Here is a 12,675-nt window from a genome sequence, read left to right on the forward strand (position 1 = left end):
TCAGCAAACATTCACAACAAGTAAATCGTGTAATTTAAGAATCACGGAATTAAGAGAATTAAGACTATTCCTCTATAAATCTAGTTGATTTTCTATATATAAACGTATGAATTGGAACATACAGAATTTCTGGATTAAGTGACAGTGCTCATATTTATTTCACCTGACTTTGGTACTTAGTTTAATACTCATTTTCTTCTTCAATTAAATTGATTTCTACTTAGAGCTGCTAATTGTTAGGAAAATGGGAAAATACCTTAATCATTATAGGCATCTTCTAACCTAGATTTAGCGCCATAATTTACTGGTAAGTTATGCCTTTGCATGGATAAATGAAATCCTTATGCTTATATTTGTTCCAAAGCATAGAGGAAGATCTTTGGAAGTTTTTTAGCTATATTATCAATAACCACTTTTCAAGAGATTTTTTTTCCCTAAGGTTTTTTTTTTTCTTTCCCTTTGTTAAGGTGAAGTTAGAATGGTGGAAAAAGGTTATCCTTATTTCACACTTAATAAATTGCATTTTTGCAAAAATACTCATAGAGTTTAATGTATTACAGTTTTTGACTATTATTTTTTAGCATTTATCCTGCTTTACAAGAGCGGTTTTAAGGCTTGGTAGTGCTCGTACTGGTTTTACACACTTGATTGGTCTCTATCTTTATTCAGTATTTTATTATTGATTAGAATTGGAGAAATGTTTGTTGCATGCCATGGTTTATAGTCATTCTCTGTGTAACTCTTAATGGAAGCCACAAGAATCTTATGTGGTCTGCAAGGTGAGTGAATTCCTTTCTAAGCAGGTGATCATTATGGATTTTGAATTAGCCTTTGGCTCAAATGGAAACCTTGCTTCTCAAACCCATATAGAGTCTCAGCTGAAACTTCGTAATGGGCTTAAGGGACTTCAAATCATTAAGATCTTACAGTTTTGTTTTGTTTTAGTTTTTACACTTACAGATTTGGCAGTTATTAGATTTATTATTTCTTCTAAAGTTTGGAAGTTGAGTTTTGGTAATGAGAGGAAAGTGCACCTTATCATACCAGTGCATTTCATTTTTACTCAGTGTTTAAATTTTTCATTTCTCCTCTGGCCACTCAGTCATTCATGATCAACAAATGTGTATTGAGCACTCATGATACATGTTTTCCCTTCTGTAAGTTAGGTGAGGATTCTTTAGAAATAGTCACTCTTATTTCTATGGGATTATTCCAACAAAATACGTGTACATATATTTTCCATCCTCTAGAATGCCCCTTGTTGTGTTTCCGTGCAAGCTCAAAGTGAATGTGATTTTGCACATTCTTATTTACAAGACAAGATAAACTATGGGAGAGGTAGCCTGGAAGAATGGAAAGAGGGGAGAAAAACACAGGATAAGAAATTTAAAGTGAAAGCCTCAACAAATTAGGTGCAGATCCAGGTTCCTTCTGTTCGGTTTTACTCACTGATTATTTATTGGACTCTGATTCTATGCCAGGTCCCAGGGACACACAAAAAATAACATGAAATTCTTGCCTAAAAGGTACTCACTCAGTAGCTGCCTTGGTGGCAAAAACTGAGAAGCCCCAAAACGCCAATTATTGGCGCGGACGGAGATGATCTCTTACACCCGGTGTGCAAATGGGCACAGCCTTTCCTGAAGCCAGTTGGACAGTAGTGAGCAGTCACATCCCTTCCACCCAGTACTGCACCGCCTCGACTCCCTTGTGTGCTTCTCCCTTGCAGTGACTTGTTCTTTTCCCATCCTCATTCCCCAAACTGTTCTCCTAATGGATCATAATAATCTTTACTTATAACTGGCATCCTATTCAGAAAGTGAGTTCAGAAGGAACTTATCACAAGTTGGCTTTTATCACCCATTTCAACACTGCCATTGTTTTCTTACACTCTCTCCTTCCGTGAACGGAGATAGTGTTCTTTGGAAGCCAGAAACCATTTCAAGTGTTTAGGGCTTTCCTTTTCCTTTGCTACTTTCCCCCTGTGTCTAGCAATACTCGTATTCTGTCTTCCTGAACTTTGCATGTGGCTAGTCGGCCCTTCATTTATTAAAAATGTTCTTTTCATGGGGCGCCTGGGTGGCTCAGTCGGTTAAGTGTCTGCCTTCAGCTCAGGTCATGATCTCACAGTTCATGAGTTTGAGCCCTGCATCAGGCTCTGTGTTGACAGGTCAGAGCCTGGAGCCTGTTTCGGATTCTGTGTCTCCCTCTCTCTGCCCCTCCCCTGCTCGCTCGCTCTCTCTCTCTCTCTCTCTCTCTCTCTCTCTCAGAAATAAATAAACATTAAAAAAATATTCTTTTCATAATTTTCATTTAATTGCCAATGTATTCTCTGTAGCACAAAAGTTTTCTTCATTGAGAACTCTGAACCACCCTATTCCAGAACACCGCACAGTGGATTCCTGTTATGCATTATGTTTTCTGTATTCTTAGCAGTCATTTTTCCTGTCCTCCCATAACATCATTGTACAAGGTCCCGGATCTGGCAACCTTGCTAGTGTATTTTTGCACTTTTCTCCTAAGTACTGCCATTTCTTCACTAGGAAATGTCATAGGGTGTTGGAGACAAATACGCCGACTTCCAGTTTGTTCACTCTGCGTTTACTCTGCTGTCTCCTTGACTTGCGTATTTAATGATTTTCCTTACTATTTTCTCATTCCGGTTAAGAAATCAGAAAATTGCCACAGAGAATGAAGTTTTAGAAAGATGAGGTATCTAGTATTATCTTGCTTGCTTTACCCGTAGCCTGGCAAGACACTGTGTGCAACTAAACCCTTAATGGAAGTTTTTGATGGCAAGGATTCATCTCATCAAGTTTGCTACCTCTGGGTCTCACTGAACAAAACATACTGAAATGAAGAGGTTCTTATACTTAGGTAGATTCTGACATAATTTCACCAAAATAGAGACCCTGAATATGATAGGACTAATACCTTCCCCCACCCTCCCTTCCCCACTGACATATTTGTTTTTTTTAGTTTTCTCTGGAAATAGTCATGAGGAATGGATGTATTCGCTCTAGTAAATGGATTTTATTTTCTAGGCTTTGAATTGGGGAAACAGGAAGAAAATATGTTATTGGTGAAATCTGACGTACTTCCTTTTGTCTAGATCTGACATGCATTTGGATTTTTTTTACAAAAATTATTTCTGACTAGTTACATCATGGTAATTATTAACTGTGAGCTGAGTATAAAAAACTTTGCCAACAAAGTGCATTTTATTGAGGTATCAATCACAGTTTGACAAAGTAAGACTTTTTAGTTATAATTAATATATAATGTAGGCATTTCTGGAAATTTGAAATTACCTAAAATTTGTGAGATTTTGCAGGGAAGGAGGGAGAAATTATTTCTCCCTTTGTTTTTTCATTTATCACTATTCTTTATTCTCTAAAAGCTCCCAGAGAGCATATCGTTCCTTTGATTGCTAGTATACTTCCTTCATATAGCAAAAAATGAGTGACAACAAAAATTATTCCTTTAAAAGTCTAAATGCTTGCAGCATCTAACTAAATTAGATGGGGCGCCTGGGTGGCTCAGTCAGTTAAGCGTCTGACATCAGCTCAGGTCATGATCTCACAATTTGTAAGTTCTAGCCCCTTATAGGGCTCTGTGCTGACAGCTCAGAGCCTGGAGCCTGCTTTAGATTCTGGGTCTCCCTCTCTCTGCCCCTCCCCTGCTGGCTCTCTCTCTCTGTCTCTCTCTGTCTCTCTCTGTCTCTTTTCTCTCAAAAATAAGTAAACATTAAAAAAAAAACCACCTCAAGCTTTATTAGTCTCTCATTTATTTATTTATTGCGTGCATTTGTTATTGCATACATTCTGGGCCATTGAGGCAAATTGGTGGGAAGTGTTGCTAATGGAAATGAAGTTACCAGGATGCGTGGGTGGCTCACTCTGTTAAGCATCTGACTTTGGTCAGGTCGTGATCTCATGGTTCATGAGTTCCACAGTGTGGAGCCTGCCTGGAATTCTCTCTCTCTCTCTCTCTCCCTCTCCCTCTCCCTCTCCCTCTCCCTCTCCCTCTCCCTCTCCCTCTCCCTCTCCCTCTCCCTCTCCCTCTCCCTCTCCCTCTCCCTCTCCCTCTCCCTCTCCCTCTCCCTCTCCCTCTCCCTCTCCCTCCTTCCCCCTCTCTCTCCCCCTCTCCCTCCCTCCCTCCCTCTCTCCCTCTCCCTGCCCCTCCCCTACTCACTCTTTGCTCACTCTCTCTCTCAAAATAAATAAGTAAACTTAAAAAAAAAGACGAAGTTATATATTTGAGTCTGTTGCACTCAACCTTCTCACTACTGGAGGTTTTCGCTTTCAAAGGTGGACTCATCGAAGAGAAGTAGTGGGATTTAATGTAGCTCATCACTGCTTGAGAAAGAAAAGTTCTCAGACTTTAGAGCTAGGACAGGGCAGGAATAAGGACACCTGAGTCCAAGGAAGCCTTCTCATTGTACCCTGATGTGACCTCTTCCTCTTCTTATAAGGACTCCAGCCCTACTGGATTATGGTTCCACTCTTATGGCCTCATTTAACCTTAATTCTCTGTTGTGGAAAATGCACACTACATTTTGCAATGAGAACAAACTCAGGAAATTAATTTATTAAATGATGTATTTAATCATTCTTTCAGCACTGGAGCCATTGTTTCGATGGAAAGGAGTTTTCTGTATCGCCCGATGGAGAGGACAGATCACTGAATGTGGGCTGGGGGTGGGTAGGAGTGACCACATTTTAATTTTTTATGTTGGCCAAATTCCTGTGTGTCTTAGTTTTCCGTGTCTATAAAATAAAGGAGTTGATTGGTCTGGATTTTGCTTTCTACCTTTCAAAAGTTTGTGCTTTTGTGACTGGGACATGCTTTTATAATATTTAAGGACTCCAAAGCCCTGACATTTTAAAACTTAAAAATCCAAATGACAATGTGTTTCTTTTTGCTTATTTGCTTCAACTAGCTTTTGAAAGACATTTGGCTCTTTAGGGTAATGACCACTTTGCATATATGAAGTATGTTTCTTATGAGACAGTTGAAGAACAGATGTTTGCAGTTGGGGTGACTTGGCAGAGGTAAGAGGCTGGAGACAGAGTGGATGATGATGGTATTTAAGTTGCAGAAATGTCACCGATGCTTCCTCTGTTGAACACAGCTCGAATATTGAATATCCGGGCCGTGAGCATTTTTCACTATTTATTATCAGCCACACTTCATTAAAACCAGACAGCAATTAAAGGCTCTCTGGGTAGAACAAAAGATGAAATATTCATTGGTCAGTAAGGAGCAGGTTGGCATTTAGATTAGTTAGGGGGATGAAACTTCTTGGCAGCTTGAGCTTTGGTGGTGGTCAGAATTTCTGTGGTTGGCTGTGTGCCATTCTGAGGGCACACAGCAGTAGGAGCAAGTAATCGTAATCATAATATCCAATCATATTTGTCTCCGATTACAGAGAACAGTAACTTCGAAAAGTTAATCTCGTCAGATGTAGCAACAGCCAGTTAGCAGCAGCTTGGGTAGGGGCAGTTAGGGCTGTGAAATTGCTTTGAGAGGCCTGTGATTGTTAACGCAGGGCTTGAAGTCGGGAGGTCAGGAAGTGGTTGAAACCAAAGCTCGGACAGTGAAAGGCACCGAAATTGATGATGCCATTAATGCAGCAGGTCAGGTTTCTCAACATGATATTCCAAAGTAAATGGCATTTGTGATTAACACTTGCATTTTGTATTTTTTTTGTTTTATTAATTACAGTACTTATCGCGTCGACAATGCTGGTAGATCAAAGGCATAAAAAATTCCTTGTGATAATTAAGCATAATAAAAATCCATTCGCTCATCCATTTAATAAAATTTATTGAGCGCTTACTTGGTGCAACTCCTCTCCATCTAGCAAGTAATGAGTCTCTACCCTTGTGGAATTTAGTCCAGTGGAAAAGTCAGACAATAAAACAGTAAACTAACACACATGGGAAACAGTATCAGGTAGTGATAGTTTTAGGAAGAACAGTAGATCAAAGTTAGGAATTTGAAAAGTGACCGCTGGAGGTGAGGGCACTGTTTCAGGTAGGGTGGAGTAGGAAGGCCTTTCTGGGAAGATGACATCTGGTTGGACTGTGGAAAATGAAGAGACGGAGGAAGCTGTGTGAATATCTGGGGCAGAGTGACCTGGGCAGAGGAGATGGTGCGTGAAAAGGAAAAAGACGCGACGGTCAGGGAACAGTGAACAGATGAACGTGAAGAGGGGTGTGTGTTGCTGGCGGGCATGTGGGGGAAGACAAGTACACAGGATGGTCAAGGGAGAAACTTCTCTCTTTTGTCTAAACAACAAGGAAGGCATCATGTTAGATTTTTTAGAAGCTTTTGGGACTAGATCTGAAACTTCCAGAAGTTCTGAAGGTTTAGAGAAAGCCCCACACAGTGACTATCAGCGAATACTCTTCTAACACCTCATCTTACTGGATTTGGGGCACTCAGGAAGGCTTCTTTTCAGGAGTGAAGTCATTAGCACGACCTGTTTGGTATGGTGAAAATCTCTGTCCCTGCTGACAGTTGTGTCTCCTGAGACGGAAAATAAGTCTTTTGTACGTAGCCCGCTTCGATGATATTATCCAAAGATATTGAGCCATTGTTAGTATGCCATCAGCTTATCAACATGTTATTAAGGATTTATTCCGTGTGACATTCCAGATATCTGGGAGTTTTTAAAGAACAGTTGTGGCTGAACTCGAGGCTGTTTCCTCGTAAAGGGGTAGTATGCTTTGGTGGGCTGCTTTGTAGAGGGCCTGTGGGGTTTTCGAAACAAACTTTGCCAACAAATCTAATCTTTTTTTTAATAGAAAGTAATTCTGGGTGATCATGAACTACTTACGAATCTTACATATATTAGTTTAAACCTGGCCTAGCACGGAAGATCTTTTCAACTTTTTGGCACTAACTCTTGCTGATTAGTGACTGAATCTGGTTCATTCATTTTAGGCCATTTTAGACCATTTTAGGTCTACCGAACTCCAAATCTGCATTCCTATAACAGCCTCAATTTCTGCTTTTTATGGTCTTTGTTTTCCTCATCTCCTTTCCTAACATTACTTCCACCATTCAGGAAGGAAAGTGGTTCAAATGTACCTTTTACATGAACGGGGTGCACAATAAATATTTGTTGGAAGAATTAATGTGTCGCCTGTAAGGGTGCTTAGCAAATGTCTGTTGATTTGAATGTTTTTTCGTCAGTTAACAATAAAAATATAAAGGAAAATTATATTTTTCTTTAGTGATGTTACTGAAATAGATCAATCTTTCATACCTAGAAGTGGTAGAATAGTGGGGTTTGTGTGTGTGTGTGTGTGTGTGTGTGTGTGTGTGTGTGTGTGTGTTGCCTCTGTTGTAATAAGAAAGTGTCTGTTACAGGAAATACACAAATATAAAGGTGAACTTAGAAATTTCCTTTTTTTTTTTAAACATTCATCCTAACATACTACTCTTGTAACTTAGCTTCGTAGTTTGTTTCTTATAGTGATTTATCAGAAACCTGGATACTTTGTCCTTTCACTCTTTTTTCTCTTATTACTACGTCAAAAGCTTATGGTCGTACGAAGTGCTTTTGCCTTATCATTCTTTCATGAATTGTAGAAGCTCCTTCCAAGATTATAAAACCGTTTCTTCTAGGAGAAGCCTTGCTTTAAAAGCTTTTTTATTTAGCCTCTTCTGTTTCTGCTAGTTTTTTTTTTCTTCCCACTTTTATTTAAAAAGTGTGCCATAGTCCCTAGATCATTTTTTTGATTATATATGTAGTGTGTGTGAGTGAGTGAGTGAGTGAGTGTGTGTGTGTGTGTGTGTGTGTGTGTGTTATGTGTGGTTTGTTTTGAAAGAGGGAGCTAAGCTTGATTATTTGGAGTAAGCATGAATGTCACAAGCTGAAATAATTCTTTAGTCTTTCATTTCCCAATGTTTTTATCTTTGAGAAACGCACAAAAGTAGGGTACCCGTGTCAGTTTGATGTGTGTGTTGGTATTTGGCGGAATATTATTCTGAGTGTTCACAGGTATGTGATATTTTTATACGGATACATGTTTGTTCTTAATGAGCTAAAGCTTATATAGACATTTTGAAAGATGCTAGTGATTAGACAGTCCAGCAAATAACATTGTAGATCATACATTATTCATGCATGGGAGGAAATGTGGCTACCCTATTGCATTTTTATGAAACATACCTTTTTTTTCCCCTTGTCCTCAGAATTATGAAAAATACTGCTATGTTTTCAGACGGTCTGACCCGTGAAGGGCTGTGAAACACTGTCGTGGTACATTTAGATTTCAAACCCCACAGCTGAGAAACTGCTTTTGAATTTACGTGATAAACGTTAAGTGTTTTTAATCCTCAAATTAACTTTCAGAGATTCAACTGTAGTTTTCTCCCGCTTTTGTGTTTCCAAACCATGTTGCGTGATACATGGCTGAACACGGATTGCGACTAACTGGCAGTTTTATGTTACTGACCGCGGTGGAGAGACGATCAAGGCGCCAAGCCAAATAGCAATGCACGTTTGAGCGACGACGTTAGGAGAAGTCAGGCATGCCTGTCTGGTTAGGAGGAGAGTACACGCCGTTCCTCGTGAGAAAGAACTGGCAATGTTTGTGAAAGCCAGAAGAAAAGCGGAACATTTGAGGCCTGTTTTCAAATATGTAAATGTGTGTCACTTAAAAGGGAGAGAGTAGTTTGGGTTTTTGTCGCTTCACACATCTGGGTTAGAACCAGTTAGTTGGTTGGACGTTAAAGGGGTTGTACTCCCCACAACAAGAACTTTCTAATGAATTCGGCAAAAATGGGAAAGCTTTCCTTGGAAGACAAGACCCTTCCTGGAGACGTGGCTAACTATGTGCTCGGCTGTCAGGTCTGCGTTCTGTAGATCTGGGGTTTCTGATCCACCGTGCAGCTTCCGCGCTCCACCTCGATCGGTTTCTTCCAGTCTCACTCATCTGGGTTACTTTTTTATATTGCACTTTAATGCTGATGATTGTCGTTGGCTAGGCCAAGGAGTTATTGTAGACTTCTGCATCATTTCATCACCTTTGTTCTTTCTGACACAGGGTAGGAAAGAGATTCACATGACGGCTGTTTGCAGAGCAGTGGTTATAGAGTCTCCACCCTTCCTCCTTTTTGCTTTTTATTTCTCTTCTTTTTTTTGTATTTGGCTGATTTTTTTCTCCTGTGCCAGTAATGGTTCATGTGGGTATAAGTTGACTCTTAGTGATGTTTAAGGCAAAAAGAAAGCTGGCTGTCCTCTGCAGTCAGCTAACATGGGACTAAAACTTAATAAATAAATAATAATAATAGGGGTGCCTGGGTGGCTCAGTTGAGTGGATGTCCGACTTTGGCTCAGGTCGTGGTCTCATGGTTCGTGAGTCAGGCCCTACATCGGGCTCTGTGCTCACAGCTCAGAGCCTGGACCCTGCTTCAGATTCTGTCTCCCTCTCTCTGCCCCTCCCCTGCTTGTACTCTGTCTCTCTCTCTCTTATTTTTTTAAATAATAAATGAATAATAAAATGACATTATAAGTAATGAACCTAAAATCATGCCTGCTGTTGATTTTGACCTGGATATGCTGATGTTTTTGGTACAGTGTTTTCTACTAATTAAATTTTATAATTATCACTTAATATTATTGGAAGCTTACATATAAAAGACAGCAGAGAAAAATTGTTTTTTCTTTGTAAAATATTTACGTAATTTGTGTGCTTTTTTTTACATATTCTGAACATATATTTGTCCTGGGCTGTAGCAGCCAAAACATGCCCATTCAGCATCCGTTGAAATATGTTTATATCCAGCCACAGGCCTATTTACATCTGATTTTGAAACCTAAATTGATAATGTAATTTGGTATCAAAATAATGTAGGAATGCCTACAGGAAAATCACAGTCTCCTATATATAACTTCTATTCCTTTTGGGGGTGTGGGCTCTACATTGCTTCTCTGTGTGATTTGGCAAATTATTGTGCTGTTCTCCTTGCTTGCCCCTCAGAAGACTCTCTCCTGTCTGTCTGTCTCTCTGTCTGTCTCTCTCTCATACACACACACACACACACACACACTCCTGTTCATTTTGTTCTCTTATTTCTCTTTTGTTTACTTTGTTTCCAGGGCTTCTGTATAACACCCAAGGCTCTTCCTGGTCATTTTTAACTTTTTTACTTTTAGTGATTGTAATTTGAACATTTAATCATTAATATTGCCTCCTGTGTGTGTTTTTTTTAATCTGTAGTACTGCAAGTGAGATATTTTCCATTTCACGGGCAAGAAACCCTTTTCATCTTCTTTTTGTAGTTAAAAACAAACAAGAAGAAACTTCAAACCGAGCAACAGTATTTTCTTGAAACTTTGTTATTTCACAAGTGAGCAAAGCAAGGTTTTTGATTTCAAGCAAAAGAGGCAAGAACAGCCAGATAAAAAGAATAGAGGTGAAAAGGTCATAAGAGAAGCTTTAGTTTTTAATGACCTTAATTTCATTTTTTGGTGAGAGCGGTGGTTTTGAACTTGGAAATGCTGGATCTTTTTGTTTTGCAGTTGGAATAGATCCTGGAGTTCTTGATGTCCTCGAGTTGTTTTTGGCATTTGTGGAAGAATAGTAATCATTTGGTGGTTACTATTTCTAAATTCAGTGAGCACTCTCTAAAGCCTATTCCTGTAAGCTACCACATCATGAGTAGGTGAGAAAGTATTTGATACACAGCAAGAAGAAAAAAGTGTAATGCCAGCAAGTTTCTAAGCTATCACTCTTGAGTGAAAGAATATGGAAGCGTCTTAATTGGATTCTGGGAATTCAGAATCTATAAATATTTTAAAAGCTAATCTATTTTTCATTTTTATTGATGATACATATGCATTAACACGTACAAATCTTTACATATGTATTTGTGTATATATTCACATACTTGTATGAATGTTTACATTTGTACACGCGAGTATATCCGTGACCCAGATCAAAATAAAGTACACCGATACAGCTCATTATCAGTGCCCCAGAAGACCTTCTCGTGTTGACTGTCAACCCCCTTCGTGTTGACTGTCAACCCCCTTCCGGAAGAGGTGACCATCACTGCCATTGTATGTAGATTGGTTTTGCCTGTGCTTGAACTTCATATGAATGAAACCATACAATATGTCCTCTTCGGTGTCTGGTGGCTCTTATGCAACACGATGCCTGTATTAGTCGCCCACACTATGGTTGTAACAGCACTAACTGGTTCTTTCATGTTGGCCATTGTATCAGTGTACCGCTGAAATCCGCAGATATGAAAACACAATATTCAAGCATTATTTTGGAATAAATGAGAATGTATTAGGATCTTATGGTCCGAAATACTGCTTATAACCTAAACTTCTTCAAAATAGCTTTTCAAGAAATCTTTGATTTCCTATCCCGTGGGGCCAAGGGGTCCCTCAGGCAAGTAAGAGATCGTGGGGGGCTCTCCTCTGGTCTAGCCAGGCAGTGAGCCAGGATGCCCAGAGTCCGATTATCTAGATGATGAATATAGACTGTCCTACAGCCTTGGAAGTAAAAGCCAGGGAAGCTAAAATGAACCAACTGTGTATTTCCTGGACTTTGAGATGTACGAATCAAGGCAAAAATAACCGGCAACTAAAATAGGTTGCCAGTTTTGTTAAGCAGAATGAATATAGAACAACAAAAAAAGCAAAAATGATATTACCTTGAAATTGAGAATGATTCTTTTCAAAGAAAGGTAATTGGCAACTTAAATCAACATTCTTAAGCAGATAACAATATGTAGGCTAGTGTTTGGAAACAACAAATTCAGCCAGGAGGGAGGGGAGGGGTGTGACCTGAAGGATTAACCAAGAGCCAGTGGGATACGGGAATATCAGAAGAAACAGTGAGCAGGCATGGGCTAGACTGGAGGCAGGAACAGGATTGTAGTGCGTTGGTGCTGGCTGTAAATCGTGTGGTTCTGGACCGTAATAGGAAAGGAGTAAAAATGTTTTGAGTAAATGAGCAAATGAATTATAGGTGGGTGGGCCAGTTTTAAAAGCACAAGATAAACTTGATGGGCATTAAATATTCTTTCAGTAGGTCTTTAGAATCTTGCATCTTAATTCTTGCAAATTAAAGCATTCGTATTTTTAACTATACTATCTTGAACCTATTGTTAATTATATTTACTGCCTTCCCTTCAGCTGCTTGGTTATAAAGTATAATGTATTCTGTGCAGTCACAAGTCTCATAGCCGCTTTGTTTTCTGGAGTTTCCTGTGTCTGCAGCCTCTCCTGTCGTCAGGGATGCCAATGCCAGCCCTGCCCAGGGTGCTCAAGGTGCTGCCAGCAACGCCGTCGATGCCTTGTTTGCATATTTTCCTTATTTTTGCTCTCTTTGCAAAAATCTATGGGAGATATGGTAGAAAAAAATTAAATATAAGAGCGGAAATAAGAAAAGCAAAGAAAGTTGTTGTATAAGAAGAGACCACTGTATCCTTTCTTGAAAACGAAATTATAAATGCTGAGCAGGTTGGATAAAGGTGCATCCATGCTCGGAAATGCAACTGAATGAATCTATAGTTTTTTTCTTGTTTTGAAGCTTTCAGGAAAATTGAAATGAGGATTTCACTGAAGAGTAAAGAGGAGGCAACATCCTTCTCTGAAAGTTGGAAGTCCCTCCAGTTTGTACGCCTAATTCATTACATTTC

The 12,675-nt window shown here is 39.4% G+C and overlaps 1 protein-coding gene across 3 annotated transcripts in view; it reads left to right on the forward strand.

Moving 5' to 3' along the window:
- EXOC4 (exocyst complex component 4) overlaps window positions 1-12,675 on the forward strand; it is a 750,068-nt gene that overhangs the window by 341,711 nt on the left and 395,682 nt on the right. The window contains exon 11 of one of the 3 annotated variants that reach the window (XM_045052769.1): window positions 4,621-4,799. The exons of the other annotated variants lie outside the window; for them this stretch is intronic. Within the exon in view, the coding sequence (XP_044908704.1) occupies window positions 4,621-4,687 (67 nt within the window). The 3' untranslated portion in view covers window positions 4,688-4,799. Of the gene's footprint in view, window positions 1-4,620; window positions 4,800-12,675 lie in introns of those variants that run through there. 3 annotated transcript variants of the gene reach the window in all.

Source organism: Felis catus, chromosome A2 (assembly GCF_018350175.1).
Source record: "Felis catus isolate Fca126 chromosome A2, F.catus_Fca126_mat1.0, whole genome shotgun sequence".
In the NCBI taxonomy this organism is placed as follows: domain Eukaryota; kingdom Metazoa; phylum Chordata; class Mammalia; order Carnivora; family Felidae; genus Felis; species Felis catus.